The following is a 13188-nucleotide window of genomic DNA, read 5'->3' as shown; positions in this document are numbered from 1 at the left end:
GTGCCCAAGGTCACATAGTAAATGACAAAGTCAGGATTCAAATCTGAGCATTCTGTTTCTAGAGCCCATGGTGGTAACCAAGATACTACATTACCCTCCTGGCTTCTGATCTCCAGCTTCCTGCCTTACCCTTTGTGGGAAACCAAATCAAGGGGGTCCCAAGACAAGGAGCAAGAGGTAAGTTTCTCTCCTCTTCGTCCCTCACTTTCTCTCAGAAGAACCAGCTCAGAGATGGATCTGAGATTTCTCATAAGGAGAAAGGGAGCTCCTAAAGCGGCTGGGGCGTCTGGAGGCTCTGGGAGAGAGAAGAGGACAGCCTGGTGCATGGGGGACAGCCTGGTGCATGGGGGACAGCCTGGTGCATGGGGGACAGCCTGGTGCATGGGGAAAGGCCAGGCTGAGGTGGTGGGTGAGGGAGCCGGGAGCTGACCACCAGCCCAGGATTCTAGTCCGGGTTTTGTCTCTTAGACTCTATATAAAGTTGCGGGAAGACTTTCCTCTTTACTGAGCCTTAGTTTCCCCATTTGTAAAAATAAGGGTAAATATAGGACTGGCTGATCCATCTCCACCAAAAGAGAAGGCATCTTCAGCTCTCCCAAGGGAAGGGAAGGGCACGGAAGCCAGGGAGCAGGGGAAGGGAGAAGGCGCTATCTGGGGTCTAGGTCTAGCCTGGAGATGAGACAAGGTGGGCTGCTGAGCTCAGTCATGCGACCCCATTCCTGTGACAGGGCCGGTTAAGGAGGAGATGTCTGGACCTCCAGTGGGAGGAAGTGGTGGGAGGACAGAAAGTGGGCCAGAGTATCGGCTCTGCAGGATGCGCCCACTCACCCCTCATCTCGTCCTCTCAAAAGGAGTCGCAGCCTCGAGAGGGTAACGGTTGCTGGCGACCCGGCAGTGGCAGACCCGACTGCGCTGCGGCTGCCGCCTGGGAAGCTGCGGCCCTCAGGGCCCGAAGAGCATCACGTCATCCTTTCCGCCAGGCGCCCGCCCCCTCCCCGACGGCGCCTGCGCAGGCGCGGCGGGAGGGGGGTCGCGGTGGGGGCTCTCTCCTCAGCGCTTTTCGCCGTTCTCCAAGCTCGCTCGGGTCGCGGCGCTCTCGGCTGGCGGCAGCGGCGGCGGCGCAGAGAGGAAGGCGTCCAGGATGCGGCGCGGGGCGGCCCGGTGCCCCCCTGACCCGTCACGGCAGCCGCGGCGGCCGCGGGGACCGGGCCAGGGCCGGGGGCGGTGGCCCGAGCCGCGGTAGCGGCGGCGGCGGCGGGAGGGGCAGCCTGAGGGCGGGCGGGCGCCCTGGTGCGGGGGCTCCGCACTCCGCACGGCCCGGCCCGGCTCGGCCCCGGCGCCATGAGCGGCGGCGGCGGCGGAGGGGGCTCGGCGCCCAGTCGTTTCGCCGACTACTTTGTCATCTGCGGGCTGGACACCGAGACCGGGCTGGAGCCGGACGAGCTGTCGGGTGAGTGCGCGCGGAGCCCGGGGCTGTTTCCCTGCGCCCGCTGCGGCCCGGGACCCTCGAGAAACCTCCCCGCTTTGTCCCGGGATCTGGGCGAGGGCCGGTCCGCAGGACCCATGGCTGGCGCGGGGGAAGGGGGCTTCGGGCTGGAGGTGGTGAAGCGGGATGAGGGGCTCTGAGCTGGGAGGGGTCCGAACGACCTCTCTGCGCGATGGTCCTGTAGTAGGGGACGAGGAGGAGGGGGAAGCGTTGTGTGTTTTGTCTGGTGAAGGTAGAGTGACTTAGTACATGATAAAGGTAAGCTTGTTCTCGAACACCCGTTAGGGAGGGAAGAAGATATTTCACGTTCTAGTGAAAGTAAGTTCTACTCAGACTTTAAAACAAACCAAGGAGAGCAAAACAGAAACTTGGTGAGTTTTTCTGGCCTCTTCCCAAGAAGCCAGTTCCTCAAAACCAGCCCTAGGCTGGGTCCCCCGTTTGATAGGACAAGAAGTAAAGTTGAGCCATGAAGTGAAGTTGGCCACACGAAGAAGAGTAAGAATACTCTTAGTACTAGAAAGGGCCTGTACCCCGAGGCCGTGCCTCTTTTGTGAAAAGTAATTGGTGGCCTTTTATGAGACCAGTGTTATTTGTGAATAAAAGGGCAGCAACCCAGTGGGAGAGTCTGGGTTGGGTCGTTGTGCCTCTCAAGTCATCTTTCAAAGAGGAAGTGGTAGGGGAGTGAAGATGGGGCCCAGATCAGATTTGGCAAGAATTGCAGAAGAATGTCATAATTGTAAAGTCCCCATGAATTCCACTGCACTGTCATTGAAGCCTTTGAATTGCAACAGTTTTGAAAAAGTTTTTGTCTGGAGTGTCCAGTTTGCAGGTTTCATGTGCCTGGAGGTTTGTTGTGTCATCCTGATTTGATGAGGGATGCCCCTTTCCAGTGCTTTGTCATGTTGTATTCACTAGGTTTCCTGAAAGTGATTATGCTGTTGACTAATTTTACTTTGTTTCAGAGGTGATGGGACAGGGTTGTTGGTTTATTTTTTTATTAAAAAAAATTTTTTTTAATGTTACTCATTTTGAGAGACAGTGAGAGACAGAGTGTTAGCGGGGATGGGGCAGAGAGAGGAAGACACGGAATCCAAAGCAGGCTCCAGGCTCTGAGCTGTCAGCACAGAGCCCAACTAGGAGCCTGAACTCATGAACAGTGTTATCATGACCTGAGCGGAATTTGGATTCGCAACCGACTGACCCACTCAGCCACCTCTGTTTGCTTATTTTTGCCGTCAGAAAAATCCCAGTGTTTTTTATGAAAAAAAGAAAAAAAATTAGGTGCATACTTCAAGTGACAGAAATAGGTCATCTTTTAAAAAACGTAAATTAATGACCTTTATCAAGGTCAAAACAAATATACTATTTTCTCAAATTTATAGCAGATGGCGAAGAATATCATGAAGCAGTCATGTCATTAATACTAGGCCTTTTGTTGGAGTAGCTTTATTGTTTCAAGTTCACTCTTTTGGATCTTCAAATCCTTATAATAAAGACTTTAATTTTATATCTGTGTTTCATATTTATTATTTTTTGACTTTGTGATATAGTTGTTGGAATTTAGTTCGTGATGTTGGAGTTGGGAGGGACCTCAGAGAGGAAAATGAGCCCCAGGAAGGACAGTAGAGCCTGCATCCTGTTAGTTAATTGCCTGACTTTTGGTTCAGTGCTCCTTTCACTAAGCTGCATCTCATTCCTGGCTTGTTCTTTAGAAAATGCTAATATGTTGAGAAAGAATAAGAATCACAAAGTTGTCCCCAGTAAAAGAAACTTTAAAGTTGTGGAATAAACAAGTGTTATTTTTATGCTGTGCTTTTGAGTGTCTATTAAATTTATAGAAACTTGATTTTAGAAAATAATGAGAATGGTTTGCATATGATAAAACATAAGAACGAAGCCAGGAAGTGATTTGTTAGTGAGAGCATGGGTTTTGTGGTTAAACATTCCCCCTCTGCAATATATTGGCTATCTCGGTGACTAGGTGCAAGTTAGGTAACTGCTGGCATCTTCATCTATAAAGCAGGTAATATAAATAAGAATCTCATCAAGCAGACCCTCAAAAATGTTACTTTTAGGGGCGCCTGGGTGGCTTAGTCGTTTAAGCTTCCGACTTTTGCTTAGGTCATGATCTCGCGGTTCGTGGGTTCGAGCCCCGCGTCGGGCTCTGTGCTGACTGCCAGCTCAGAGCCTGGAGCCTGCTTCAGATTCTGTGTCTCCCTCTCTCTGACCCTCTGCTCACGCTCTCTCTCTCTCTCTCCTAGAAATAAATAAAAATATTTTTTTTAAAAATGTTATTTTAGTGAATATCTGTTAATTATCTGGTTTTTCAGCAAGCTAAAATTATATCTCTGTGAAAGCTTGGGAGAATAAAGAAAAGGCAATCAATTGTATAAAATGTGTGAAGGAAGGGCATTTTTTCTGTCTTTTTAAATGTGGTTGCAGTAGTGGAATGCCAAGACCATTTTATTCAGTAGGTGGCCTTTGTTCGAATAGGCACTGATTGAAGGATTTCTTTTTTCCTTCATTTCATTTCTGGTGAGTTGGTAGGGGAATCTAGACTACCCAGAGGGAATCTGAATAAAATAAAACAGAATACAAATAGCTCATACAGGTCTGTATTGAGACTCTGCAGGGTGCATTTTCTTTCTCTCCTTAGGAGGCCTTATAGCTCCCAAACTGATGATGTCATAATAAGTGAAACTATAGTAAATTGTGAACTGTACCCAGGTTCTTTAGGGAGGTACGAGGAGTCTGTGTTCTCTCCAGGCAAATTAAGTTCTATACCTCACATAGCTTCTATACTTTTAAAAAAGTGAATCTTGAACAGGCAAATCAAAGGCATTCAGTGTTCCTTCTTGTTTTGCGGAGAAGGATTAAGATTCATTCTCTGGCTACAACAATAAGCAGGAAGCTTAGATTCAATCTCTGGTTGCAACAATAAGCATAGAACTTACTGTGTTGAATAAACTCAAAGAATTGGATTTTATAGAGTCTCTGTCACCTCATTCCCTTTCTTGCAAACTTAAGCATTTAGACAAGTCTCTTAGTTATTTGTTGTGCAGGGAACTGAGAAAGGTATGAAAATTGTTTTCTTTCTGGTTAGTTGAGGAAGTATTTTGGGTTGGGAAGAGAGGAAAGTAATCAATGAATGAATCCTAAGTCTAGTCAACTTTAGGAAATAGTTATCTGCTTGTTGGCTTTTTGAGCTTGTCAGATAGATAAGCACATCTGTAAGAATTGCTTCTGATATACGTTTTCATTACTGTTGGCCCAGCTAAGTGGGGAGGCAGATGGTAGTCAAGTCCGGTCCCACTCCTACCTTTAGATGGATGAGTGTCCTGGGCATCTTCGTTTTCCCCTTTTCTTTTTATGGTCATTACCAGTGACTGCAGGAGAAGGCTCACTACGAGATAGGATTTCCGAGTTTACTTTCCCTGTTTGGGCCTGAGAGTTAAGATTCCGGAATACTTGTGACCTGTTTCTTACTTTGTAGTCTTTTTAAGTTCCTCTGAACTACCTGTGCCCAGCATTAAGATGTAAATATTCTTGGTTCTTGCATCCACTACTCCAGTTTCCCAGTCTCTGAGCAAAGGACTTTGCCAAGAATTGAAGAGAAAGGCTTGGGGACATAGATATGAGACTGGTCAGTATCCGGTATGAGCCTGTGAGAATACGCTGAAATCATCTTTTAATGTCACTGTTTAAAGAGAGAAAAAAATGCTTACTGACTAGGAAGGTCAGAGGCCTGGTGAGATCATACTCCTCCTTAACCATATTGAGCAATGAATTTAGAACATAAGAATCATGGCATGTCAAACATGGAAGCACGCTTCAGGAGATTATATAACCTTCTGATTTTACAGATGAAGAAACTGAGGCCCTGAGCAAGCTAGAAAATATTTTCCTCCCTTGCCACATTTCATTCTTCTTTCGCTACTTGAGTGATGATTTGCAGTAATCCATTAAGTAGAGGGGACACGTAAAATATTTGTTTGGCAGGGGCAGGAGCAGACATTATGTCAGTTTTTCTAGTATAGGTTTGTTTCATGTTAAGAAAGAATGCTATGTGTGATTCTCATGAGGGTATCTTATTTTTTTTTTAACTTTTTCTTTTCATATAATTTCACACTGAACATTCACATGAATAGTACAAAGATCTTCTATATATCCTTTTCCAGATTTGCTGATTAACATTTTGTTCCATTTGTTTTGTTTTATCACTTGTATGTATATGTTCTCTCTCCTTAACATATATATATATATATATACATATATATAAGCAAATTGATTGAGATATAATTCACATCGCATATAATTCACTTTCTTAAAGTGTTCAATTCAGCATCCCTGGCTGGCTCAGTTGGAAGTGCATGCAGCTCTTTGTTTCTGGGTCAGGAGTTTGAGCTTCATGTTGAGTTCTTTAAGAGATTACTTAAAGTTAAAAAAAAAAACTATGTAATTGAGTAATTTTTTAGTATATTCACAGAGTTGCTCAAACATCAGTATAGTCAGTTTTAGAATATATTCATTGCTGACACCTCCCTACCCCCCCAAGACCCATACCCATTAATAGTCACTCCCCATTTCCTTCCACCTCTCTAACCCTCAGCCTTAGCCAACCACTAATCTCCTTTTGATATCTATAGATTTGCCTGTTTTGGACATTTCATATAAATGAAGTCATATATGGTCTTTTGTGGCTGGCTTTTTTCATTTAGAACATTTTTAAGGCTTGTCCATGTGATAGCATGTATCGGTATGTTATTTCTTTTTATGGCTAATAATTTCCTGCTGTATGAATATACCATGTTTTATTTATCCATGAGTTCATGGACATTTGGGTTTATAGTTTTTGATCACTATGAATAATGCTGCTGTGAACATTTGTATACTTTTTAAAAAATTAATTTCAGTAGGGTCCACACCCAATGTGGGTCTTGAACTCATAACCCTGAGATCAAGAGTTGTGTGCTCTGCCAACTAAGCCAGCCAGGTGCCCCACATTTGTGTACATATTTATGTGTGGATATGTTTTTTTTTAAATTTTTTTTTAATGTTTTATTTATTTTTGAGAGAGAGATAGAGACAGCATGAGCAGGGGAGGGTCAAAGACAGAGGGAGATACAGAATCTGAAGACAGGCTCCAGGCTCTGAACTGTCAGCACAGAGCCTGATGTGGGGCTCGAACCCACGAACTGTGAGATCATGACCTGAGCCGAAATCGGATGCTTAACTGACTGAGCCACTCAGGTGCCCCTGTGTGGATATATGTTTGCATTTCTCTTGGGTATATACCTGGGAGTGGAATGCTGGGTCATACGGCAACCCTTTGTTTAACCTTTTGAGAAATAGCCAGACTGTTTTCCAGAACAACTGTAGTAGTTTACATTCCCACTAGCAGTGTATAAAGGTTTCACTTTCTCCATGTCCTCACCAACACTTATTATCTATATTTTTGATTATGGGCATCCTACTGGGAGTCAAGATATCTCATTGTAGTTTTGATCTGCATATCCCTGATGGCTAAGAAGGGTATCTTCTATTTAAAAAAAGAAAAAAAAAAGCCTATTTCGTTCTAGAGATGAAGTGGCTATAAGAAGTTGTTTAAAAAATTTTTTTAACATTTATTTTTGAGAGACATAGCGAGACAGAGCATGAGTTGGGGAGGGGCAGAGAGAGAGGGGAGACACAGAATCTAAAGCAAGCTCCAGGCTGTGATCTCAGAGCCCGATGTAGGGTTTGAACCCACAGACCACAAGATCATGACCTGAGCCGAAGTTGGGACACTTAACCAATTGAGCCACCCAAGTGCCACTGAAGTGGCTTTAAGAAGTTTGATGAGCCAGGTTCAATCAGAGAGTCAATATGAGCTAATTTTTATTTTGTTTTTATTTTCCTCTACCAGTCTGTCAATTCTCTGCAGGTTCTCTCATGGTCATTTGTATAAAGGGTTCTCTGCTCTTAATAAACTGAGGACTGATGGGGGTTGGGGGGGAGGGGAAAGGGGGGTGATGGGCATGGAGGAGGGCATTTGTAGGGATGAGCACTGGGTGTTATATGGAAACCAACTTGACAATAAACTATTAAAAAAAAAAATAAGGCTTCTCTGCTTTGAATCCAAGACTCTTAGCCGAAGCAAAACTGAAATCCTGATAGCTTAGTTTAGGCATCTGTGATAACTTGCAGAGGTCAAGGTTGCTATAGCAGGAGGAGATTTCCTAAGTTAGATCATGTATTTCCTTTTATAAAGTAGAGTAAAGGAGAGGTCAAGAGAAGAGACCAACACAGAGAAACAAAGCAGTTACAGGCAGTTTAAAATTACATGCTAAATTTAGTTATAGAGACTGTACATTCTTAAACAGAACCCCCCTTTGCACACCCTCAGATAGGGAGGATCAAATTGAAAGTAAATAGATTTTGCTTGAATGGCACTGGTCCTCTCCTCTCTTGCTCCTCTCTTAGGAGGAAATCCTGAGTCACAGTGTTTGGTGCTTAAACCATATTCTCTTAGACTCTGCTTGGCCCTTCCTTCCTTCCTTCCTTCCTTCCTAGATTAGAAATAAAGTTTTCTTTGCCTAAGGCGTCCTTTGGCAACACCCATTTCCAGTTTTATATCCTTTTGTAAGCTTGTTTTCTTGCTAACTCTGGCAGACAGAATTCTTGGAGTTGGCTTGGCTCCTTAATTCCTGTTGCTGTCCCTGGATACGAATTACTGTCAGGAGGTCTTAGAAGTCTCTCAGGAACCTAGGTCCACATGAGGGAACCTGCTGGATATGGCATAAAATCCAGTGAAAGAAAGAGTTACTTTTTAGAAGCTGGCTACTTCTTAGGGAATTTAGTGTTTACACATAGGCTTTTATTGTCAGATTTTTAGATGTAGTTCTCAAAAGTTAATTGAAAAAAAATTTTAACGTTTATTTATTTTTGAGAGAGACAGACAGTATGAGTGGGGGAGGGGCAGAGAGAGAGAATCAGAAGAAGGCTCCAGGCTCCAAGCCATCAGCACAGAGCCTGACACGGGGCTCAAACTCAAGAATGGTGAGAGTATGACTTGAGCCGAAGTTGGATGATCAACTAACTGAGCCACCCAGGAGCCCCTAGTTCTCCAAAGTTATTAAGTGAGGCAGATATTAGACATATGTCTGTGTTCCAGATGTTCTGTGATGACTGATTTTAGTTTGGAGTACATGGAATCCTGAACTGAATTTTGGATTCTGAGTCTTGTTATGGTAGATAATGAGAGGGTATGCCAGCTCTCAAGCTGTTTTCAGTATCCTCCCAGAGGTTCAGATATGACTCCATGAAGTAAGATGGGAACAGGTATAGTTTAGATTATCAGATTTCTCAGATATTATACTTAGGATATTTGCTTGTGTCATCCATGAGATCTGTAATAATTTCCTGTTAAAGAGAGACAGGTTAGTAATATTTGTTTATTCATTAGTGTTATGGGTAAGCTAGGCCATCTGTTATCTACTGTATGGACCGAACTAGCTGGGTTAGTCTTTTTTTTTTTTTTTTAAAGTTTATTTATTTATTTTGAGAGAGAGCGCGCGCGAGCAGGCAGGGGAGGGTCAGAGGGAGAGGGGGAGAGAGAGAATCCTAAGTAGGCTCTACGCTGTCAATGCAGAGCCTGACACAGAGCTTGAGTTCATAAACTGTAAGATTATGACCTGAGCCAAAATCAAGAGTTGAATGCTTAAACGATTGAGCCACTCGGATCTCTAGCTGGGTTAGTCAAAAATGATGTTTCATGGAGTGCTGAGAGGCCTAAGCAGGGAGAAGGTCTGTGGAAGTTCCTCTTGTAAACTTCATTCCTTCCTTGACTTCTAAACTATTCCTTGTTGGCCCAACACACTAAAAAATGAGTGTGCATTCATTAATATTGGTCACAGAATTTAAAAAGTCAGAGCTGGAAATCAGAGATAGTTTAACCACCACTTGTGGCAGATGGTAATAATAATTAATATTTGTAAGTGACTTTATAGTTTTGCCTTGTACTTTTAAAAAGTTTTCAGCGCCACTTGAAAAACAATTTTTGGTCCATTGTTACCCAGCAAGTTAGAAAGAAGTATTGGAATCCAGGTGTTCTGTCTCCTGTCACATCATTGATGAGATTATTGTTTTGAGTCATAGATTTGGGAAAACTGAAGCAGTGGCTTAATCATTGAATAACAAGTGTGTAGTGTGCGTAGTGTGTATGTAGTGTGACCTCTTTAATTCAGTCCCCAACTCACATTACAGTAGAGGAGCTCTGTTAGGAGAGGAATCAGGTCACTCATTTCCTGAATTTTAGTTAAGGCTCGTTGTTATTTTATATATTTTTTCAAGTCTACCCCACTCTTATCAGATCTGAAAATGTTTTTTTGTAGATCAAGTAGTTACTAGGGCTTTGTTTCTAAGAAGCTCCCTTTTTTGTGTGGCTATTTCAGGATGTTTGATGCTTTTTTGTCTGAAGTTTCTTTTCTTTGAAAAAAAAAAAAGTTTGCATTTGTTAACCACAGAAATCCCTCAGTGTAGGCTGCAGTTTATATATTTTGTGGGTATAGTTTGAGTGCTGGCTGTGACTTTTGGTTTACCATATATATTCATTCATTCATTCATTTACTCATTCATTCATATATTTATAATGTTTATTTTATTTTTGGCAGAGAGAGACAGAGTGCGAGCATGGGAGGGGCAGAGACACAGAATCCAAAGCAGGCTTCAGGCGCTGAGCTGTCAGTACAGAGCCTGATGCTGGGCTTGAACCCAAAGTCTGACACTTAACTGACTGAGCCATCCAAATGCCTGCCCCTTTTTTAAGTTTATTTATTTTGAGAGAAACAGACACAGCAAGAGTGGGGGAGGGGTAGAGAGAGAGAGAGGGAGAGATGGAATCCCAAGCAGACTCTATGCTGCCAACTTATAGCCTGATGTGGGGCTCGAACCCATGAACCATGAGATCATGACCTGAGCTGAAACCAAGAGTTGGATGCTTAACCAACTGAGCCACTCAGGTGCCTTGGTTTACCATATTCTGTATAATGAAAGAGCATGATGGGGTACAGCAAAGAAACTTAAAAAAATTTTAAAGGCAGCAAGAGAGAAGGAGATCATTTAGAAATAATAATCATGAGGCATGGTTTGTAACATAAGTGGATAAAACCAATTTATAACAAGTTACATGCATTTTTGTTATACTTTAGAATTACTTGCCAGGAATGTCAAAGGATTTGGTTCTTTTTTCCATTATCTCTAATGCCCTTTTCTTCTTACTGCTTTTGTACTTTTATTTTTTATTTATTTATTTTTAGACTGTTTTTAACATTTCTTTCTTTTTTTTTTTTTTGCTTTTGTACTTTTAGAATAATGGCCCTCCAACTGTTTTAGCCCAGTTGTGAAGATAGGTATTATTGTTAAATTGTTGAAGAAAACTAGAGATTTTATTTTAGGTAAGTTAGGTGTCTCTTCCTGTTTGTTCCAGAGTCTTTATTTGACAACACCCATTAAAAAATTTCTCCTTATTATTATTTTTTTTTTTTTGCTGATTATAAAAACCATAGGTAATTAGAAAAATTAAAACGTTACAGAGCTATGTTAGTATTGGAGCACCTGGGTGGCTCAATTGGTTTAGTGTCAGACTTTTGATTTTGGCTCAGGTCATGATCTCAGTTTGTGATTTCAAGCCCGGTGTCAGGCTTTGCACTGATGGTGCGGGTCCTGCTTGGGATTCTTCCTCTCTCTTTGCCCTTCCCCTGCTTGTGCTCTCTCTTTCAAAATAAATAAATGAAAACTAAAAAACTAAAAAAAAAAAAAAATCCAAATAAACAAAACAAAATATTACAGAGCCATGTTACAAATTCCTATTGTCTCAGAGTCAGACAAATTTCTTAGCTTTGCAAGAAGACAGTGCTTTTACATAGTAGTTGCTTGATAAAGACTTGTTCTATTAATTATGAAATGATAGAGGCTGCTTATTCAAATTTTTAAAAAAATGTTTATTACTTTTTGAGAGAGAGAGAGAGAGATCATGAGCAGGAAAGGGGCGGGGGGGTGGGGGTTGGGGCACAGAGTCCGAAACAGGCTCCAGGCTCTGAGTTGTCAGCACAGAGCTTGATGGCGGGCTCAAACCCACAAACCATGAGATCATGACCTAAGCTGAAGTCAGATGCTTCACTGACTGAACTACCTTGTGCTGCCACTCACTCCTCTTTTTTTCTGCTATAAAACACAGGACTTAACTTTTAGAATTTAAGCCAAGCTTCCACAACTTTTCTAAGTGCTGAATAAGTGAAAAAATGTGGAGGTTTGTAGAAAAGAGGAATAGTATCGATTGTTTTCCCATACTCAAAAAGTCAAGGGCCAAAGGCAGATGTAGTGGTAAGATGGTGATGGAATAAGCATTTTGTACTTCATTCCAAATGTTTTATAAATTTTAATTTATAAAGCTAAATTTTAGGGGCCTCTGGCTGGCTCACTTGGTTAAGTGGCCGACTTTGGCTTAGGTCATGATCTCATGGTTCGCAGTTTGAGCCCTACGTCAGGCTCTGTGCTAACAGCTCAGAGCCTGGAGCTTGCTTTGGATTCTGTGTCTTCCTCTCTCTCTGCCCCTCCTCTGCTCACACTCTGTCTCTCTCTCTCTCTTTCTCTTTCTCTCTCTCTCTCTCAAAAAATAAGCATTAAAAAAGCTTTTAAAGCTAAATTTTATAATAGTTAAGATGAACCTGCCTATTTTTTTTTTTTTTTAAATGAATCTGGTTTTAATTTGTTTAACCAGTTCTTTTTAACTCAGGATCACAATCTCTTGTTGGGAAAAACCAAAACAGATATCTAGAAGTATCAATTGCTAAACTGACATCTATTCAGTTTGCTAACTCTGAAGTTCTATATGTCCAAATAGTATTTAATCCCTTTCGTGGCTAAATAGTTGTTTAATTCTTCTCCTAGGCCATTTTTTTAAAGTTTATTTATTTATTTTGAGAGAGAGAAAAAAGCATGAATGGGAGAGGGGCAGAGAGAGAGAGAGAGAGAATCCCAGGCAGGCTCTGAACCCCAAGAATTGCAAGGTCATGACCTGAGCTGAAATTGGACACTAGTGACAGCCACCCAGGTGCCCCTCCTAGCCCAGTTTTTTCACAGCATCCATATGAAACACATTCTTTCCCCAGCATTTCTATTGGGTGGAAAGTAGTATTTAAGCACTTATGGTTTTATCTTTTAGGAAGCTGTTTAGTGTTTTGTGTAGGATTGATCTAGCTCTGTTGGCTGATTAGCTCAGTTGGTTATGAGTGTGGTGCATTTAATGAGGCCAAGGTCATTGAGTCATTTTGCATAAGGACCAGTTAGCTTTGTTCTATCTATACCTTTGTGCTAGTCTTAGCCCACCATCCCACTGACAAAGTCATAGGGAACACACTAAGAAAGGTTAGAGTAGCATTTTATCCTTGTTATAATAGATGATAATTAAATTAATAAGTATTTATTGTTTATTGAATATACTTCAATGCCAGGTGTGAGAGGGCATTATCCCCATTTTACAGATTAGGAACCTAAAGTTCAGAGAATTTAAATAATGTGCCCAAGATCATATAACAAGAATTGGAAGCCTATTTTCCCTGTCTCCAAAGTCTGCTACCACAAACCTTTCTCTTACTGAAAGACCAACTTAGTGATGGGACACTTGTTTGCATAGCTGTGTGAGATACAGTTGCTGTTCTTGA

General features: G+C 42.2%; 1 protein-coding gene across 1 annotated transcript in view; it reads left to right on the top strand.

Annotated features, from left to right (window-relative positions):
• Positions 1-1307: 1307 nt before the first annotated feature.
• Positions 1308-13188, top strand: part of DENND5A (DENN domain containing 5A) — a 112772-nt gene continuing 100891 nt past the window's right edge. The window contains exon 1 of the mRNA XM_039244588.1: positions 1308-1450. Within this exon, the coding sequence (XP_039100519.1) occupies positions 1342-1450 (109 nt within the window). The 5' untranslated portion in view covers positions 1308-1341. The remainder of the gene's footprint in view (positions 1451-13188) is intronic.

Source organism: Hyaena hyaena, unplaced genomic scaffold (genome assembly GCF_003009895.1).
Source record: "Hyaena hyaena isolate Hyena2069 unplaced genomic scaffold, ASM300989v1 scaffold_245, whole genome shotgun sequence".
Taxonomy (NCBI): Eukaryota; Metazoa; Chordata; class Mammalia; order Carnivora; family Hyaenidae; genus Hyaena; species Hyaena hyaena.
This window is presented reverse-complemented; position numbering and strand designations above follow the sequence as displayed.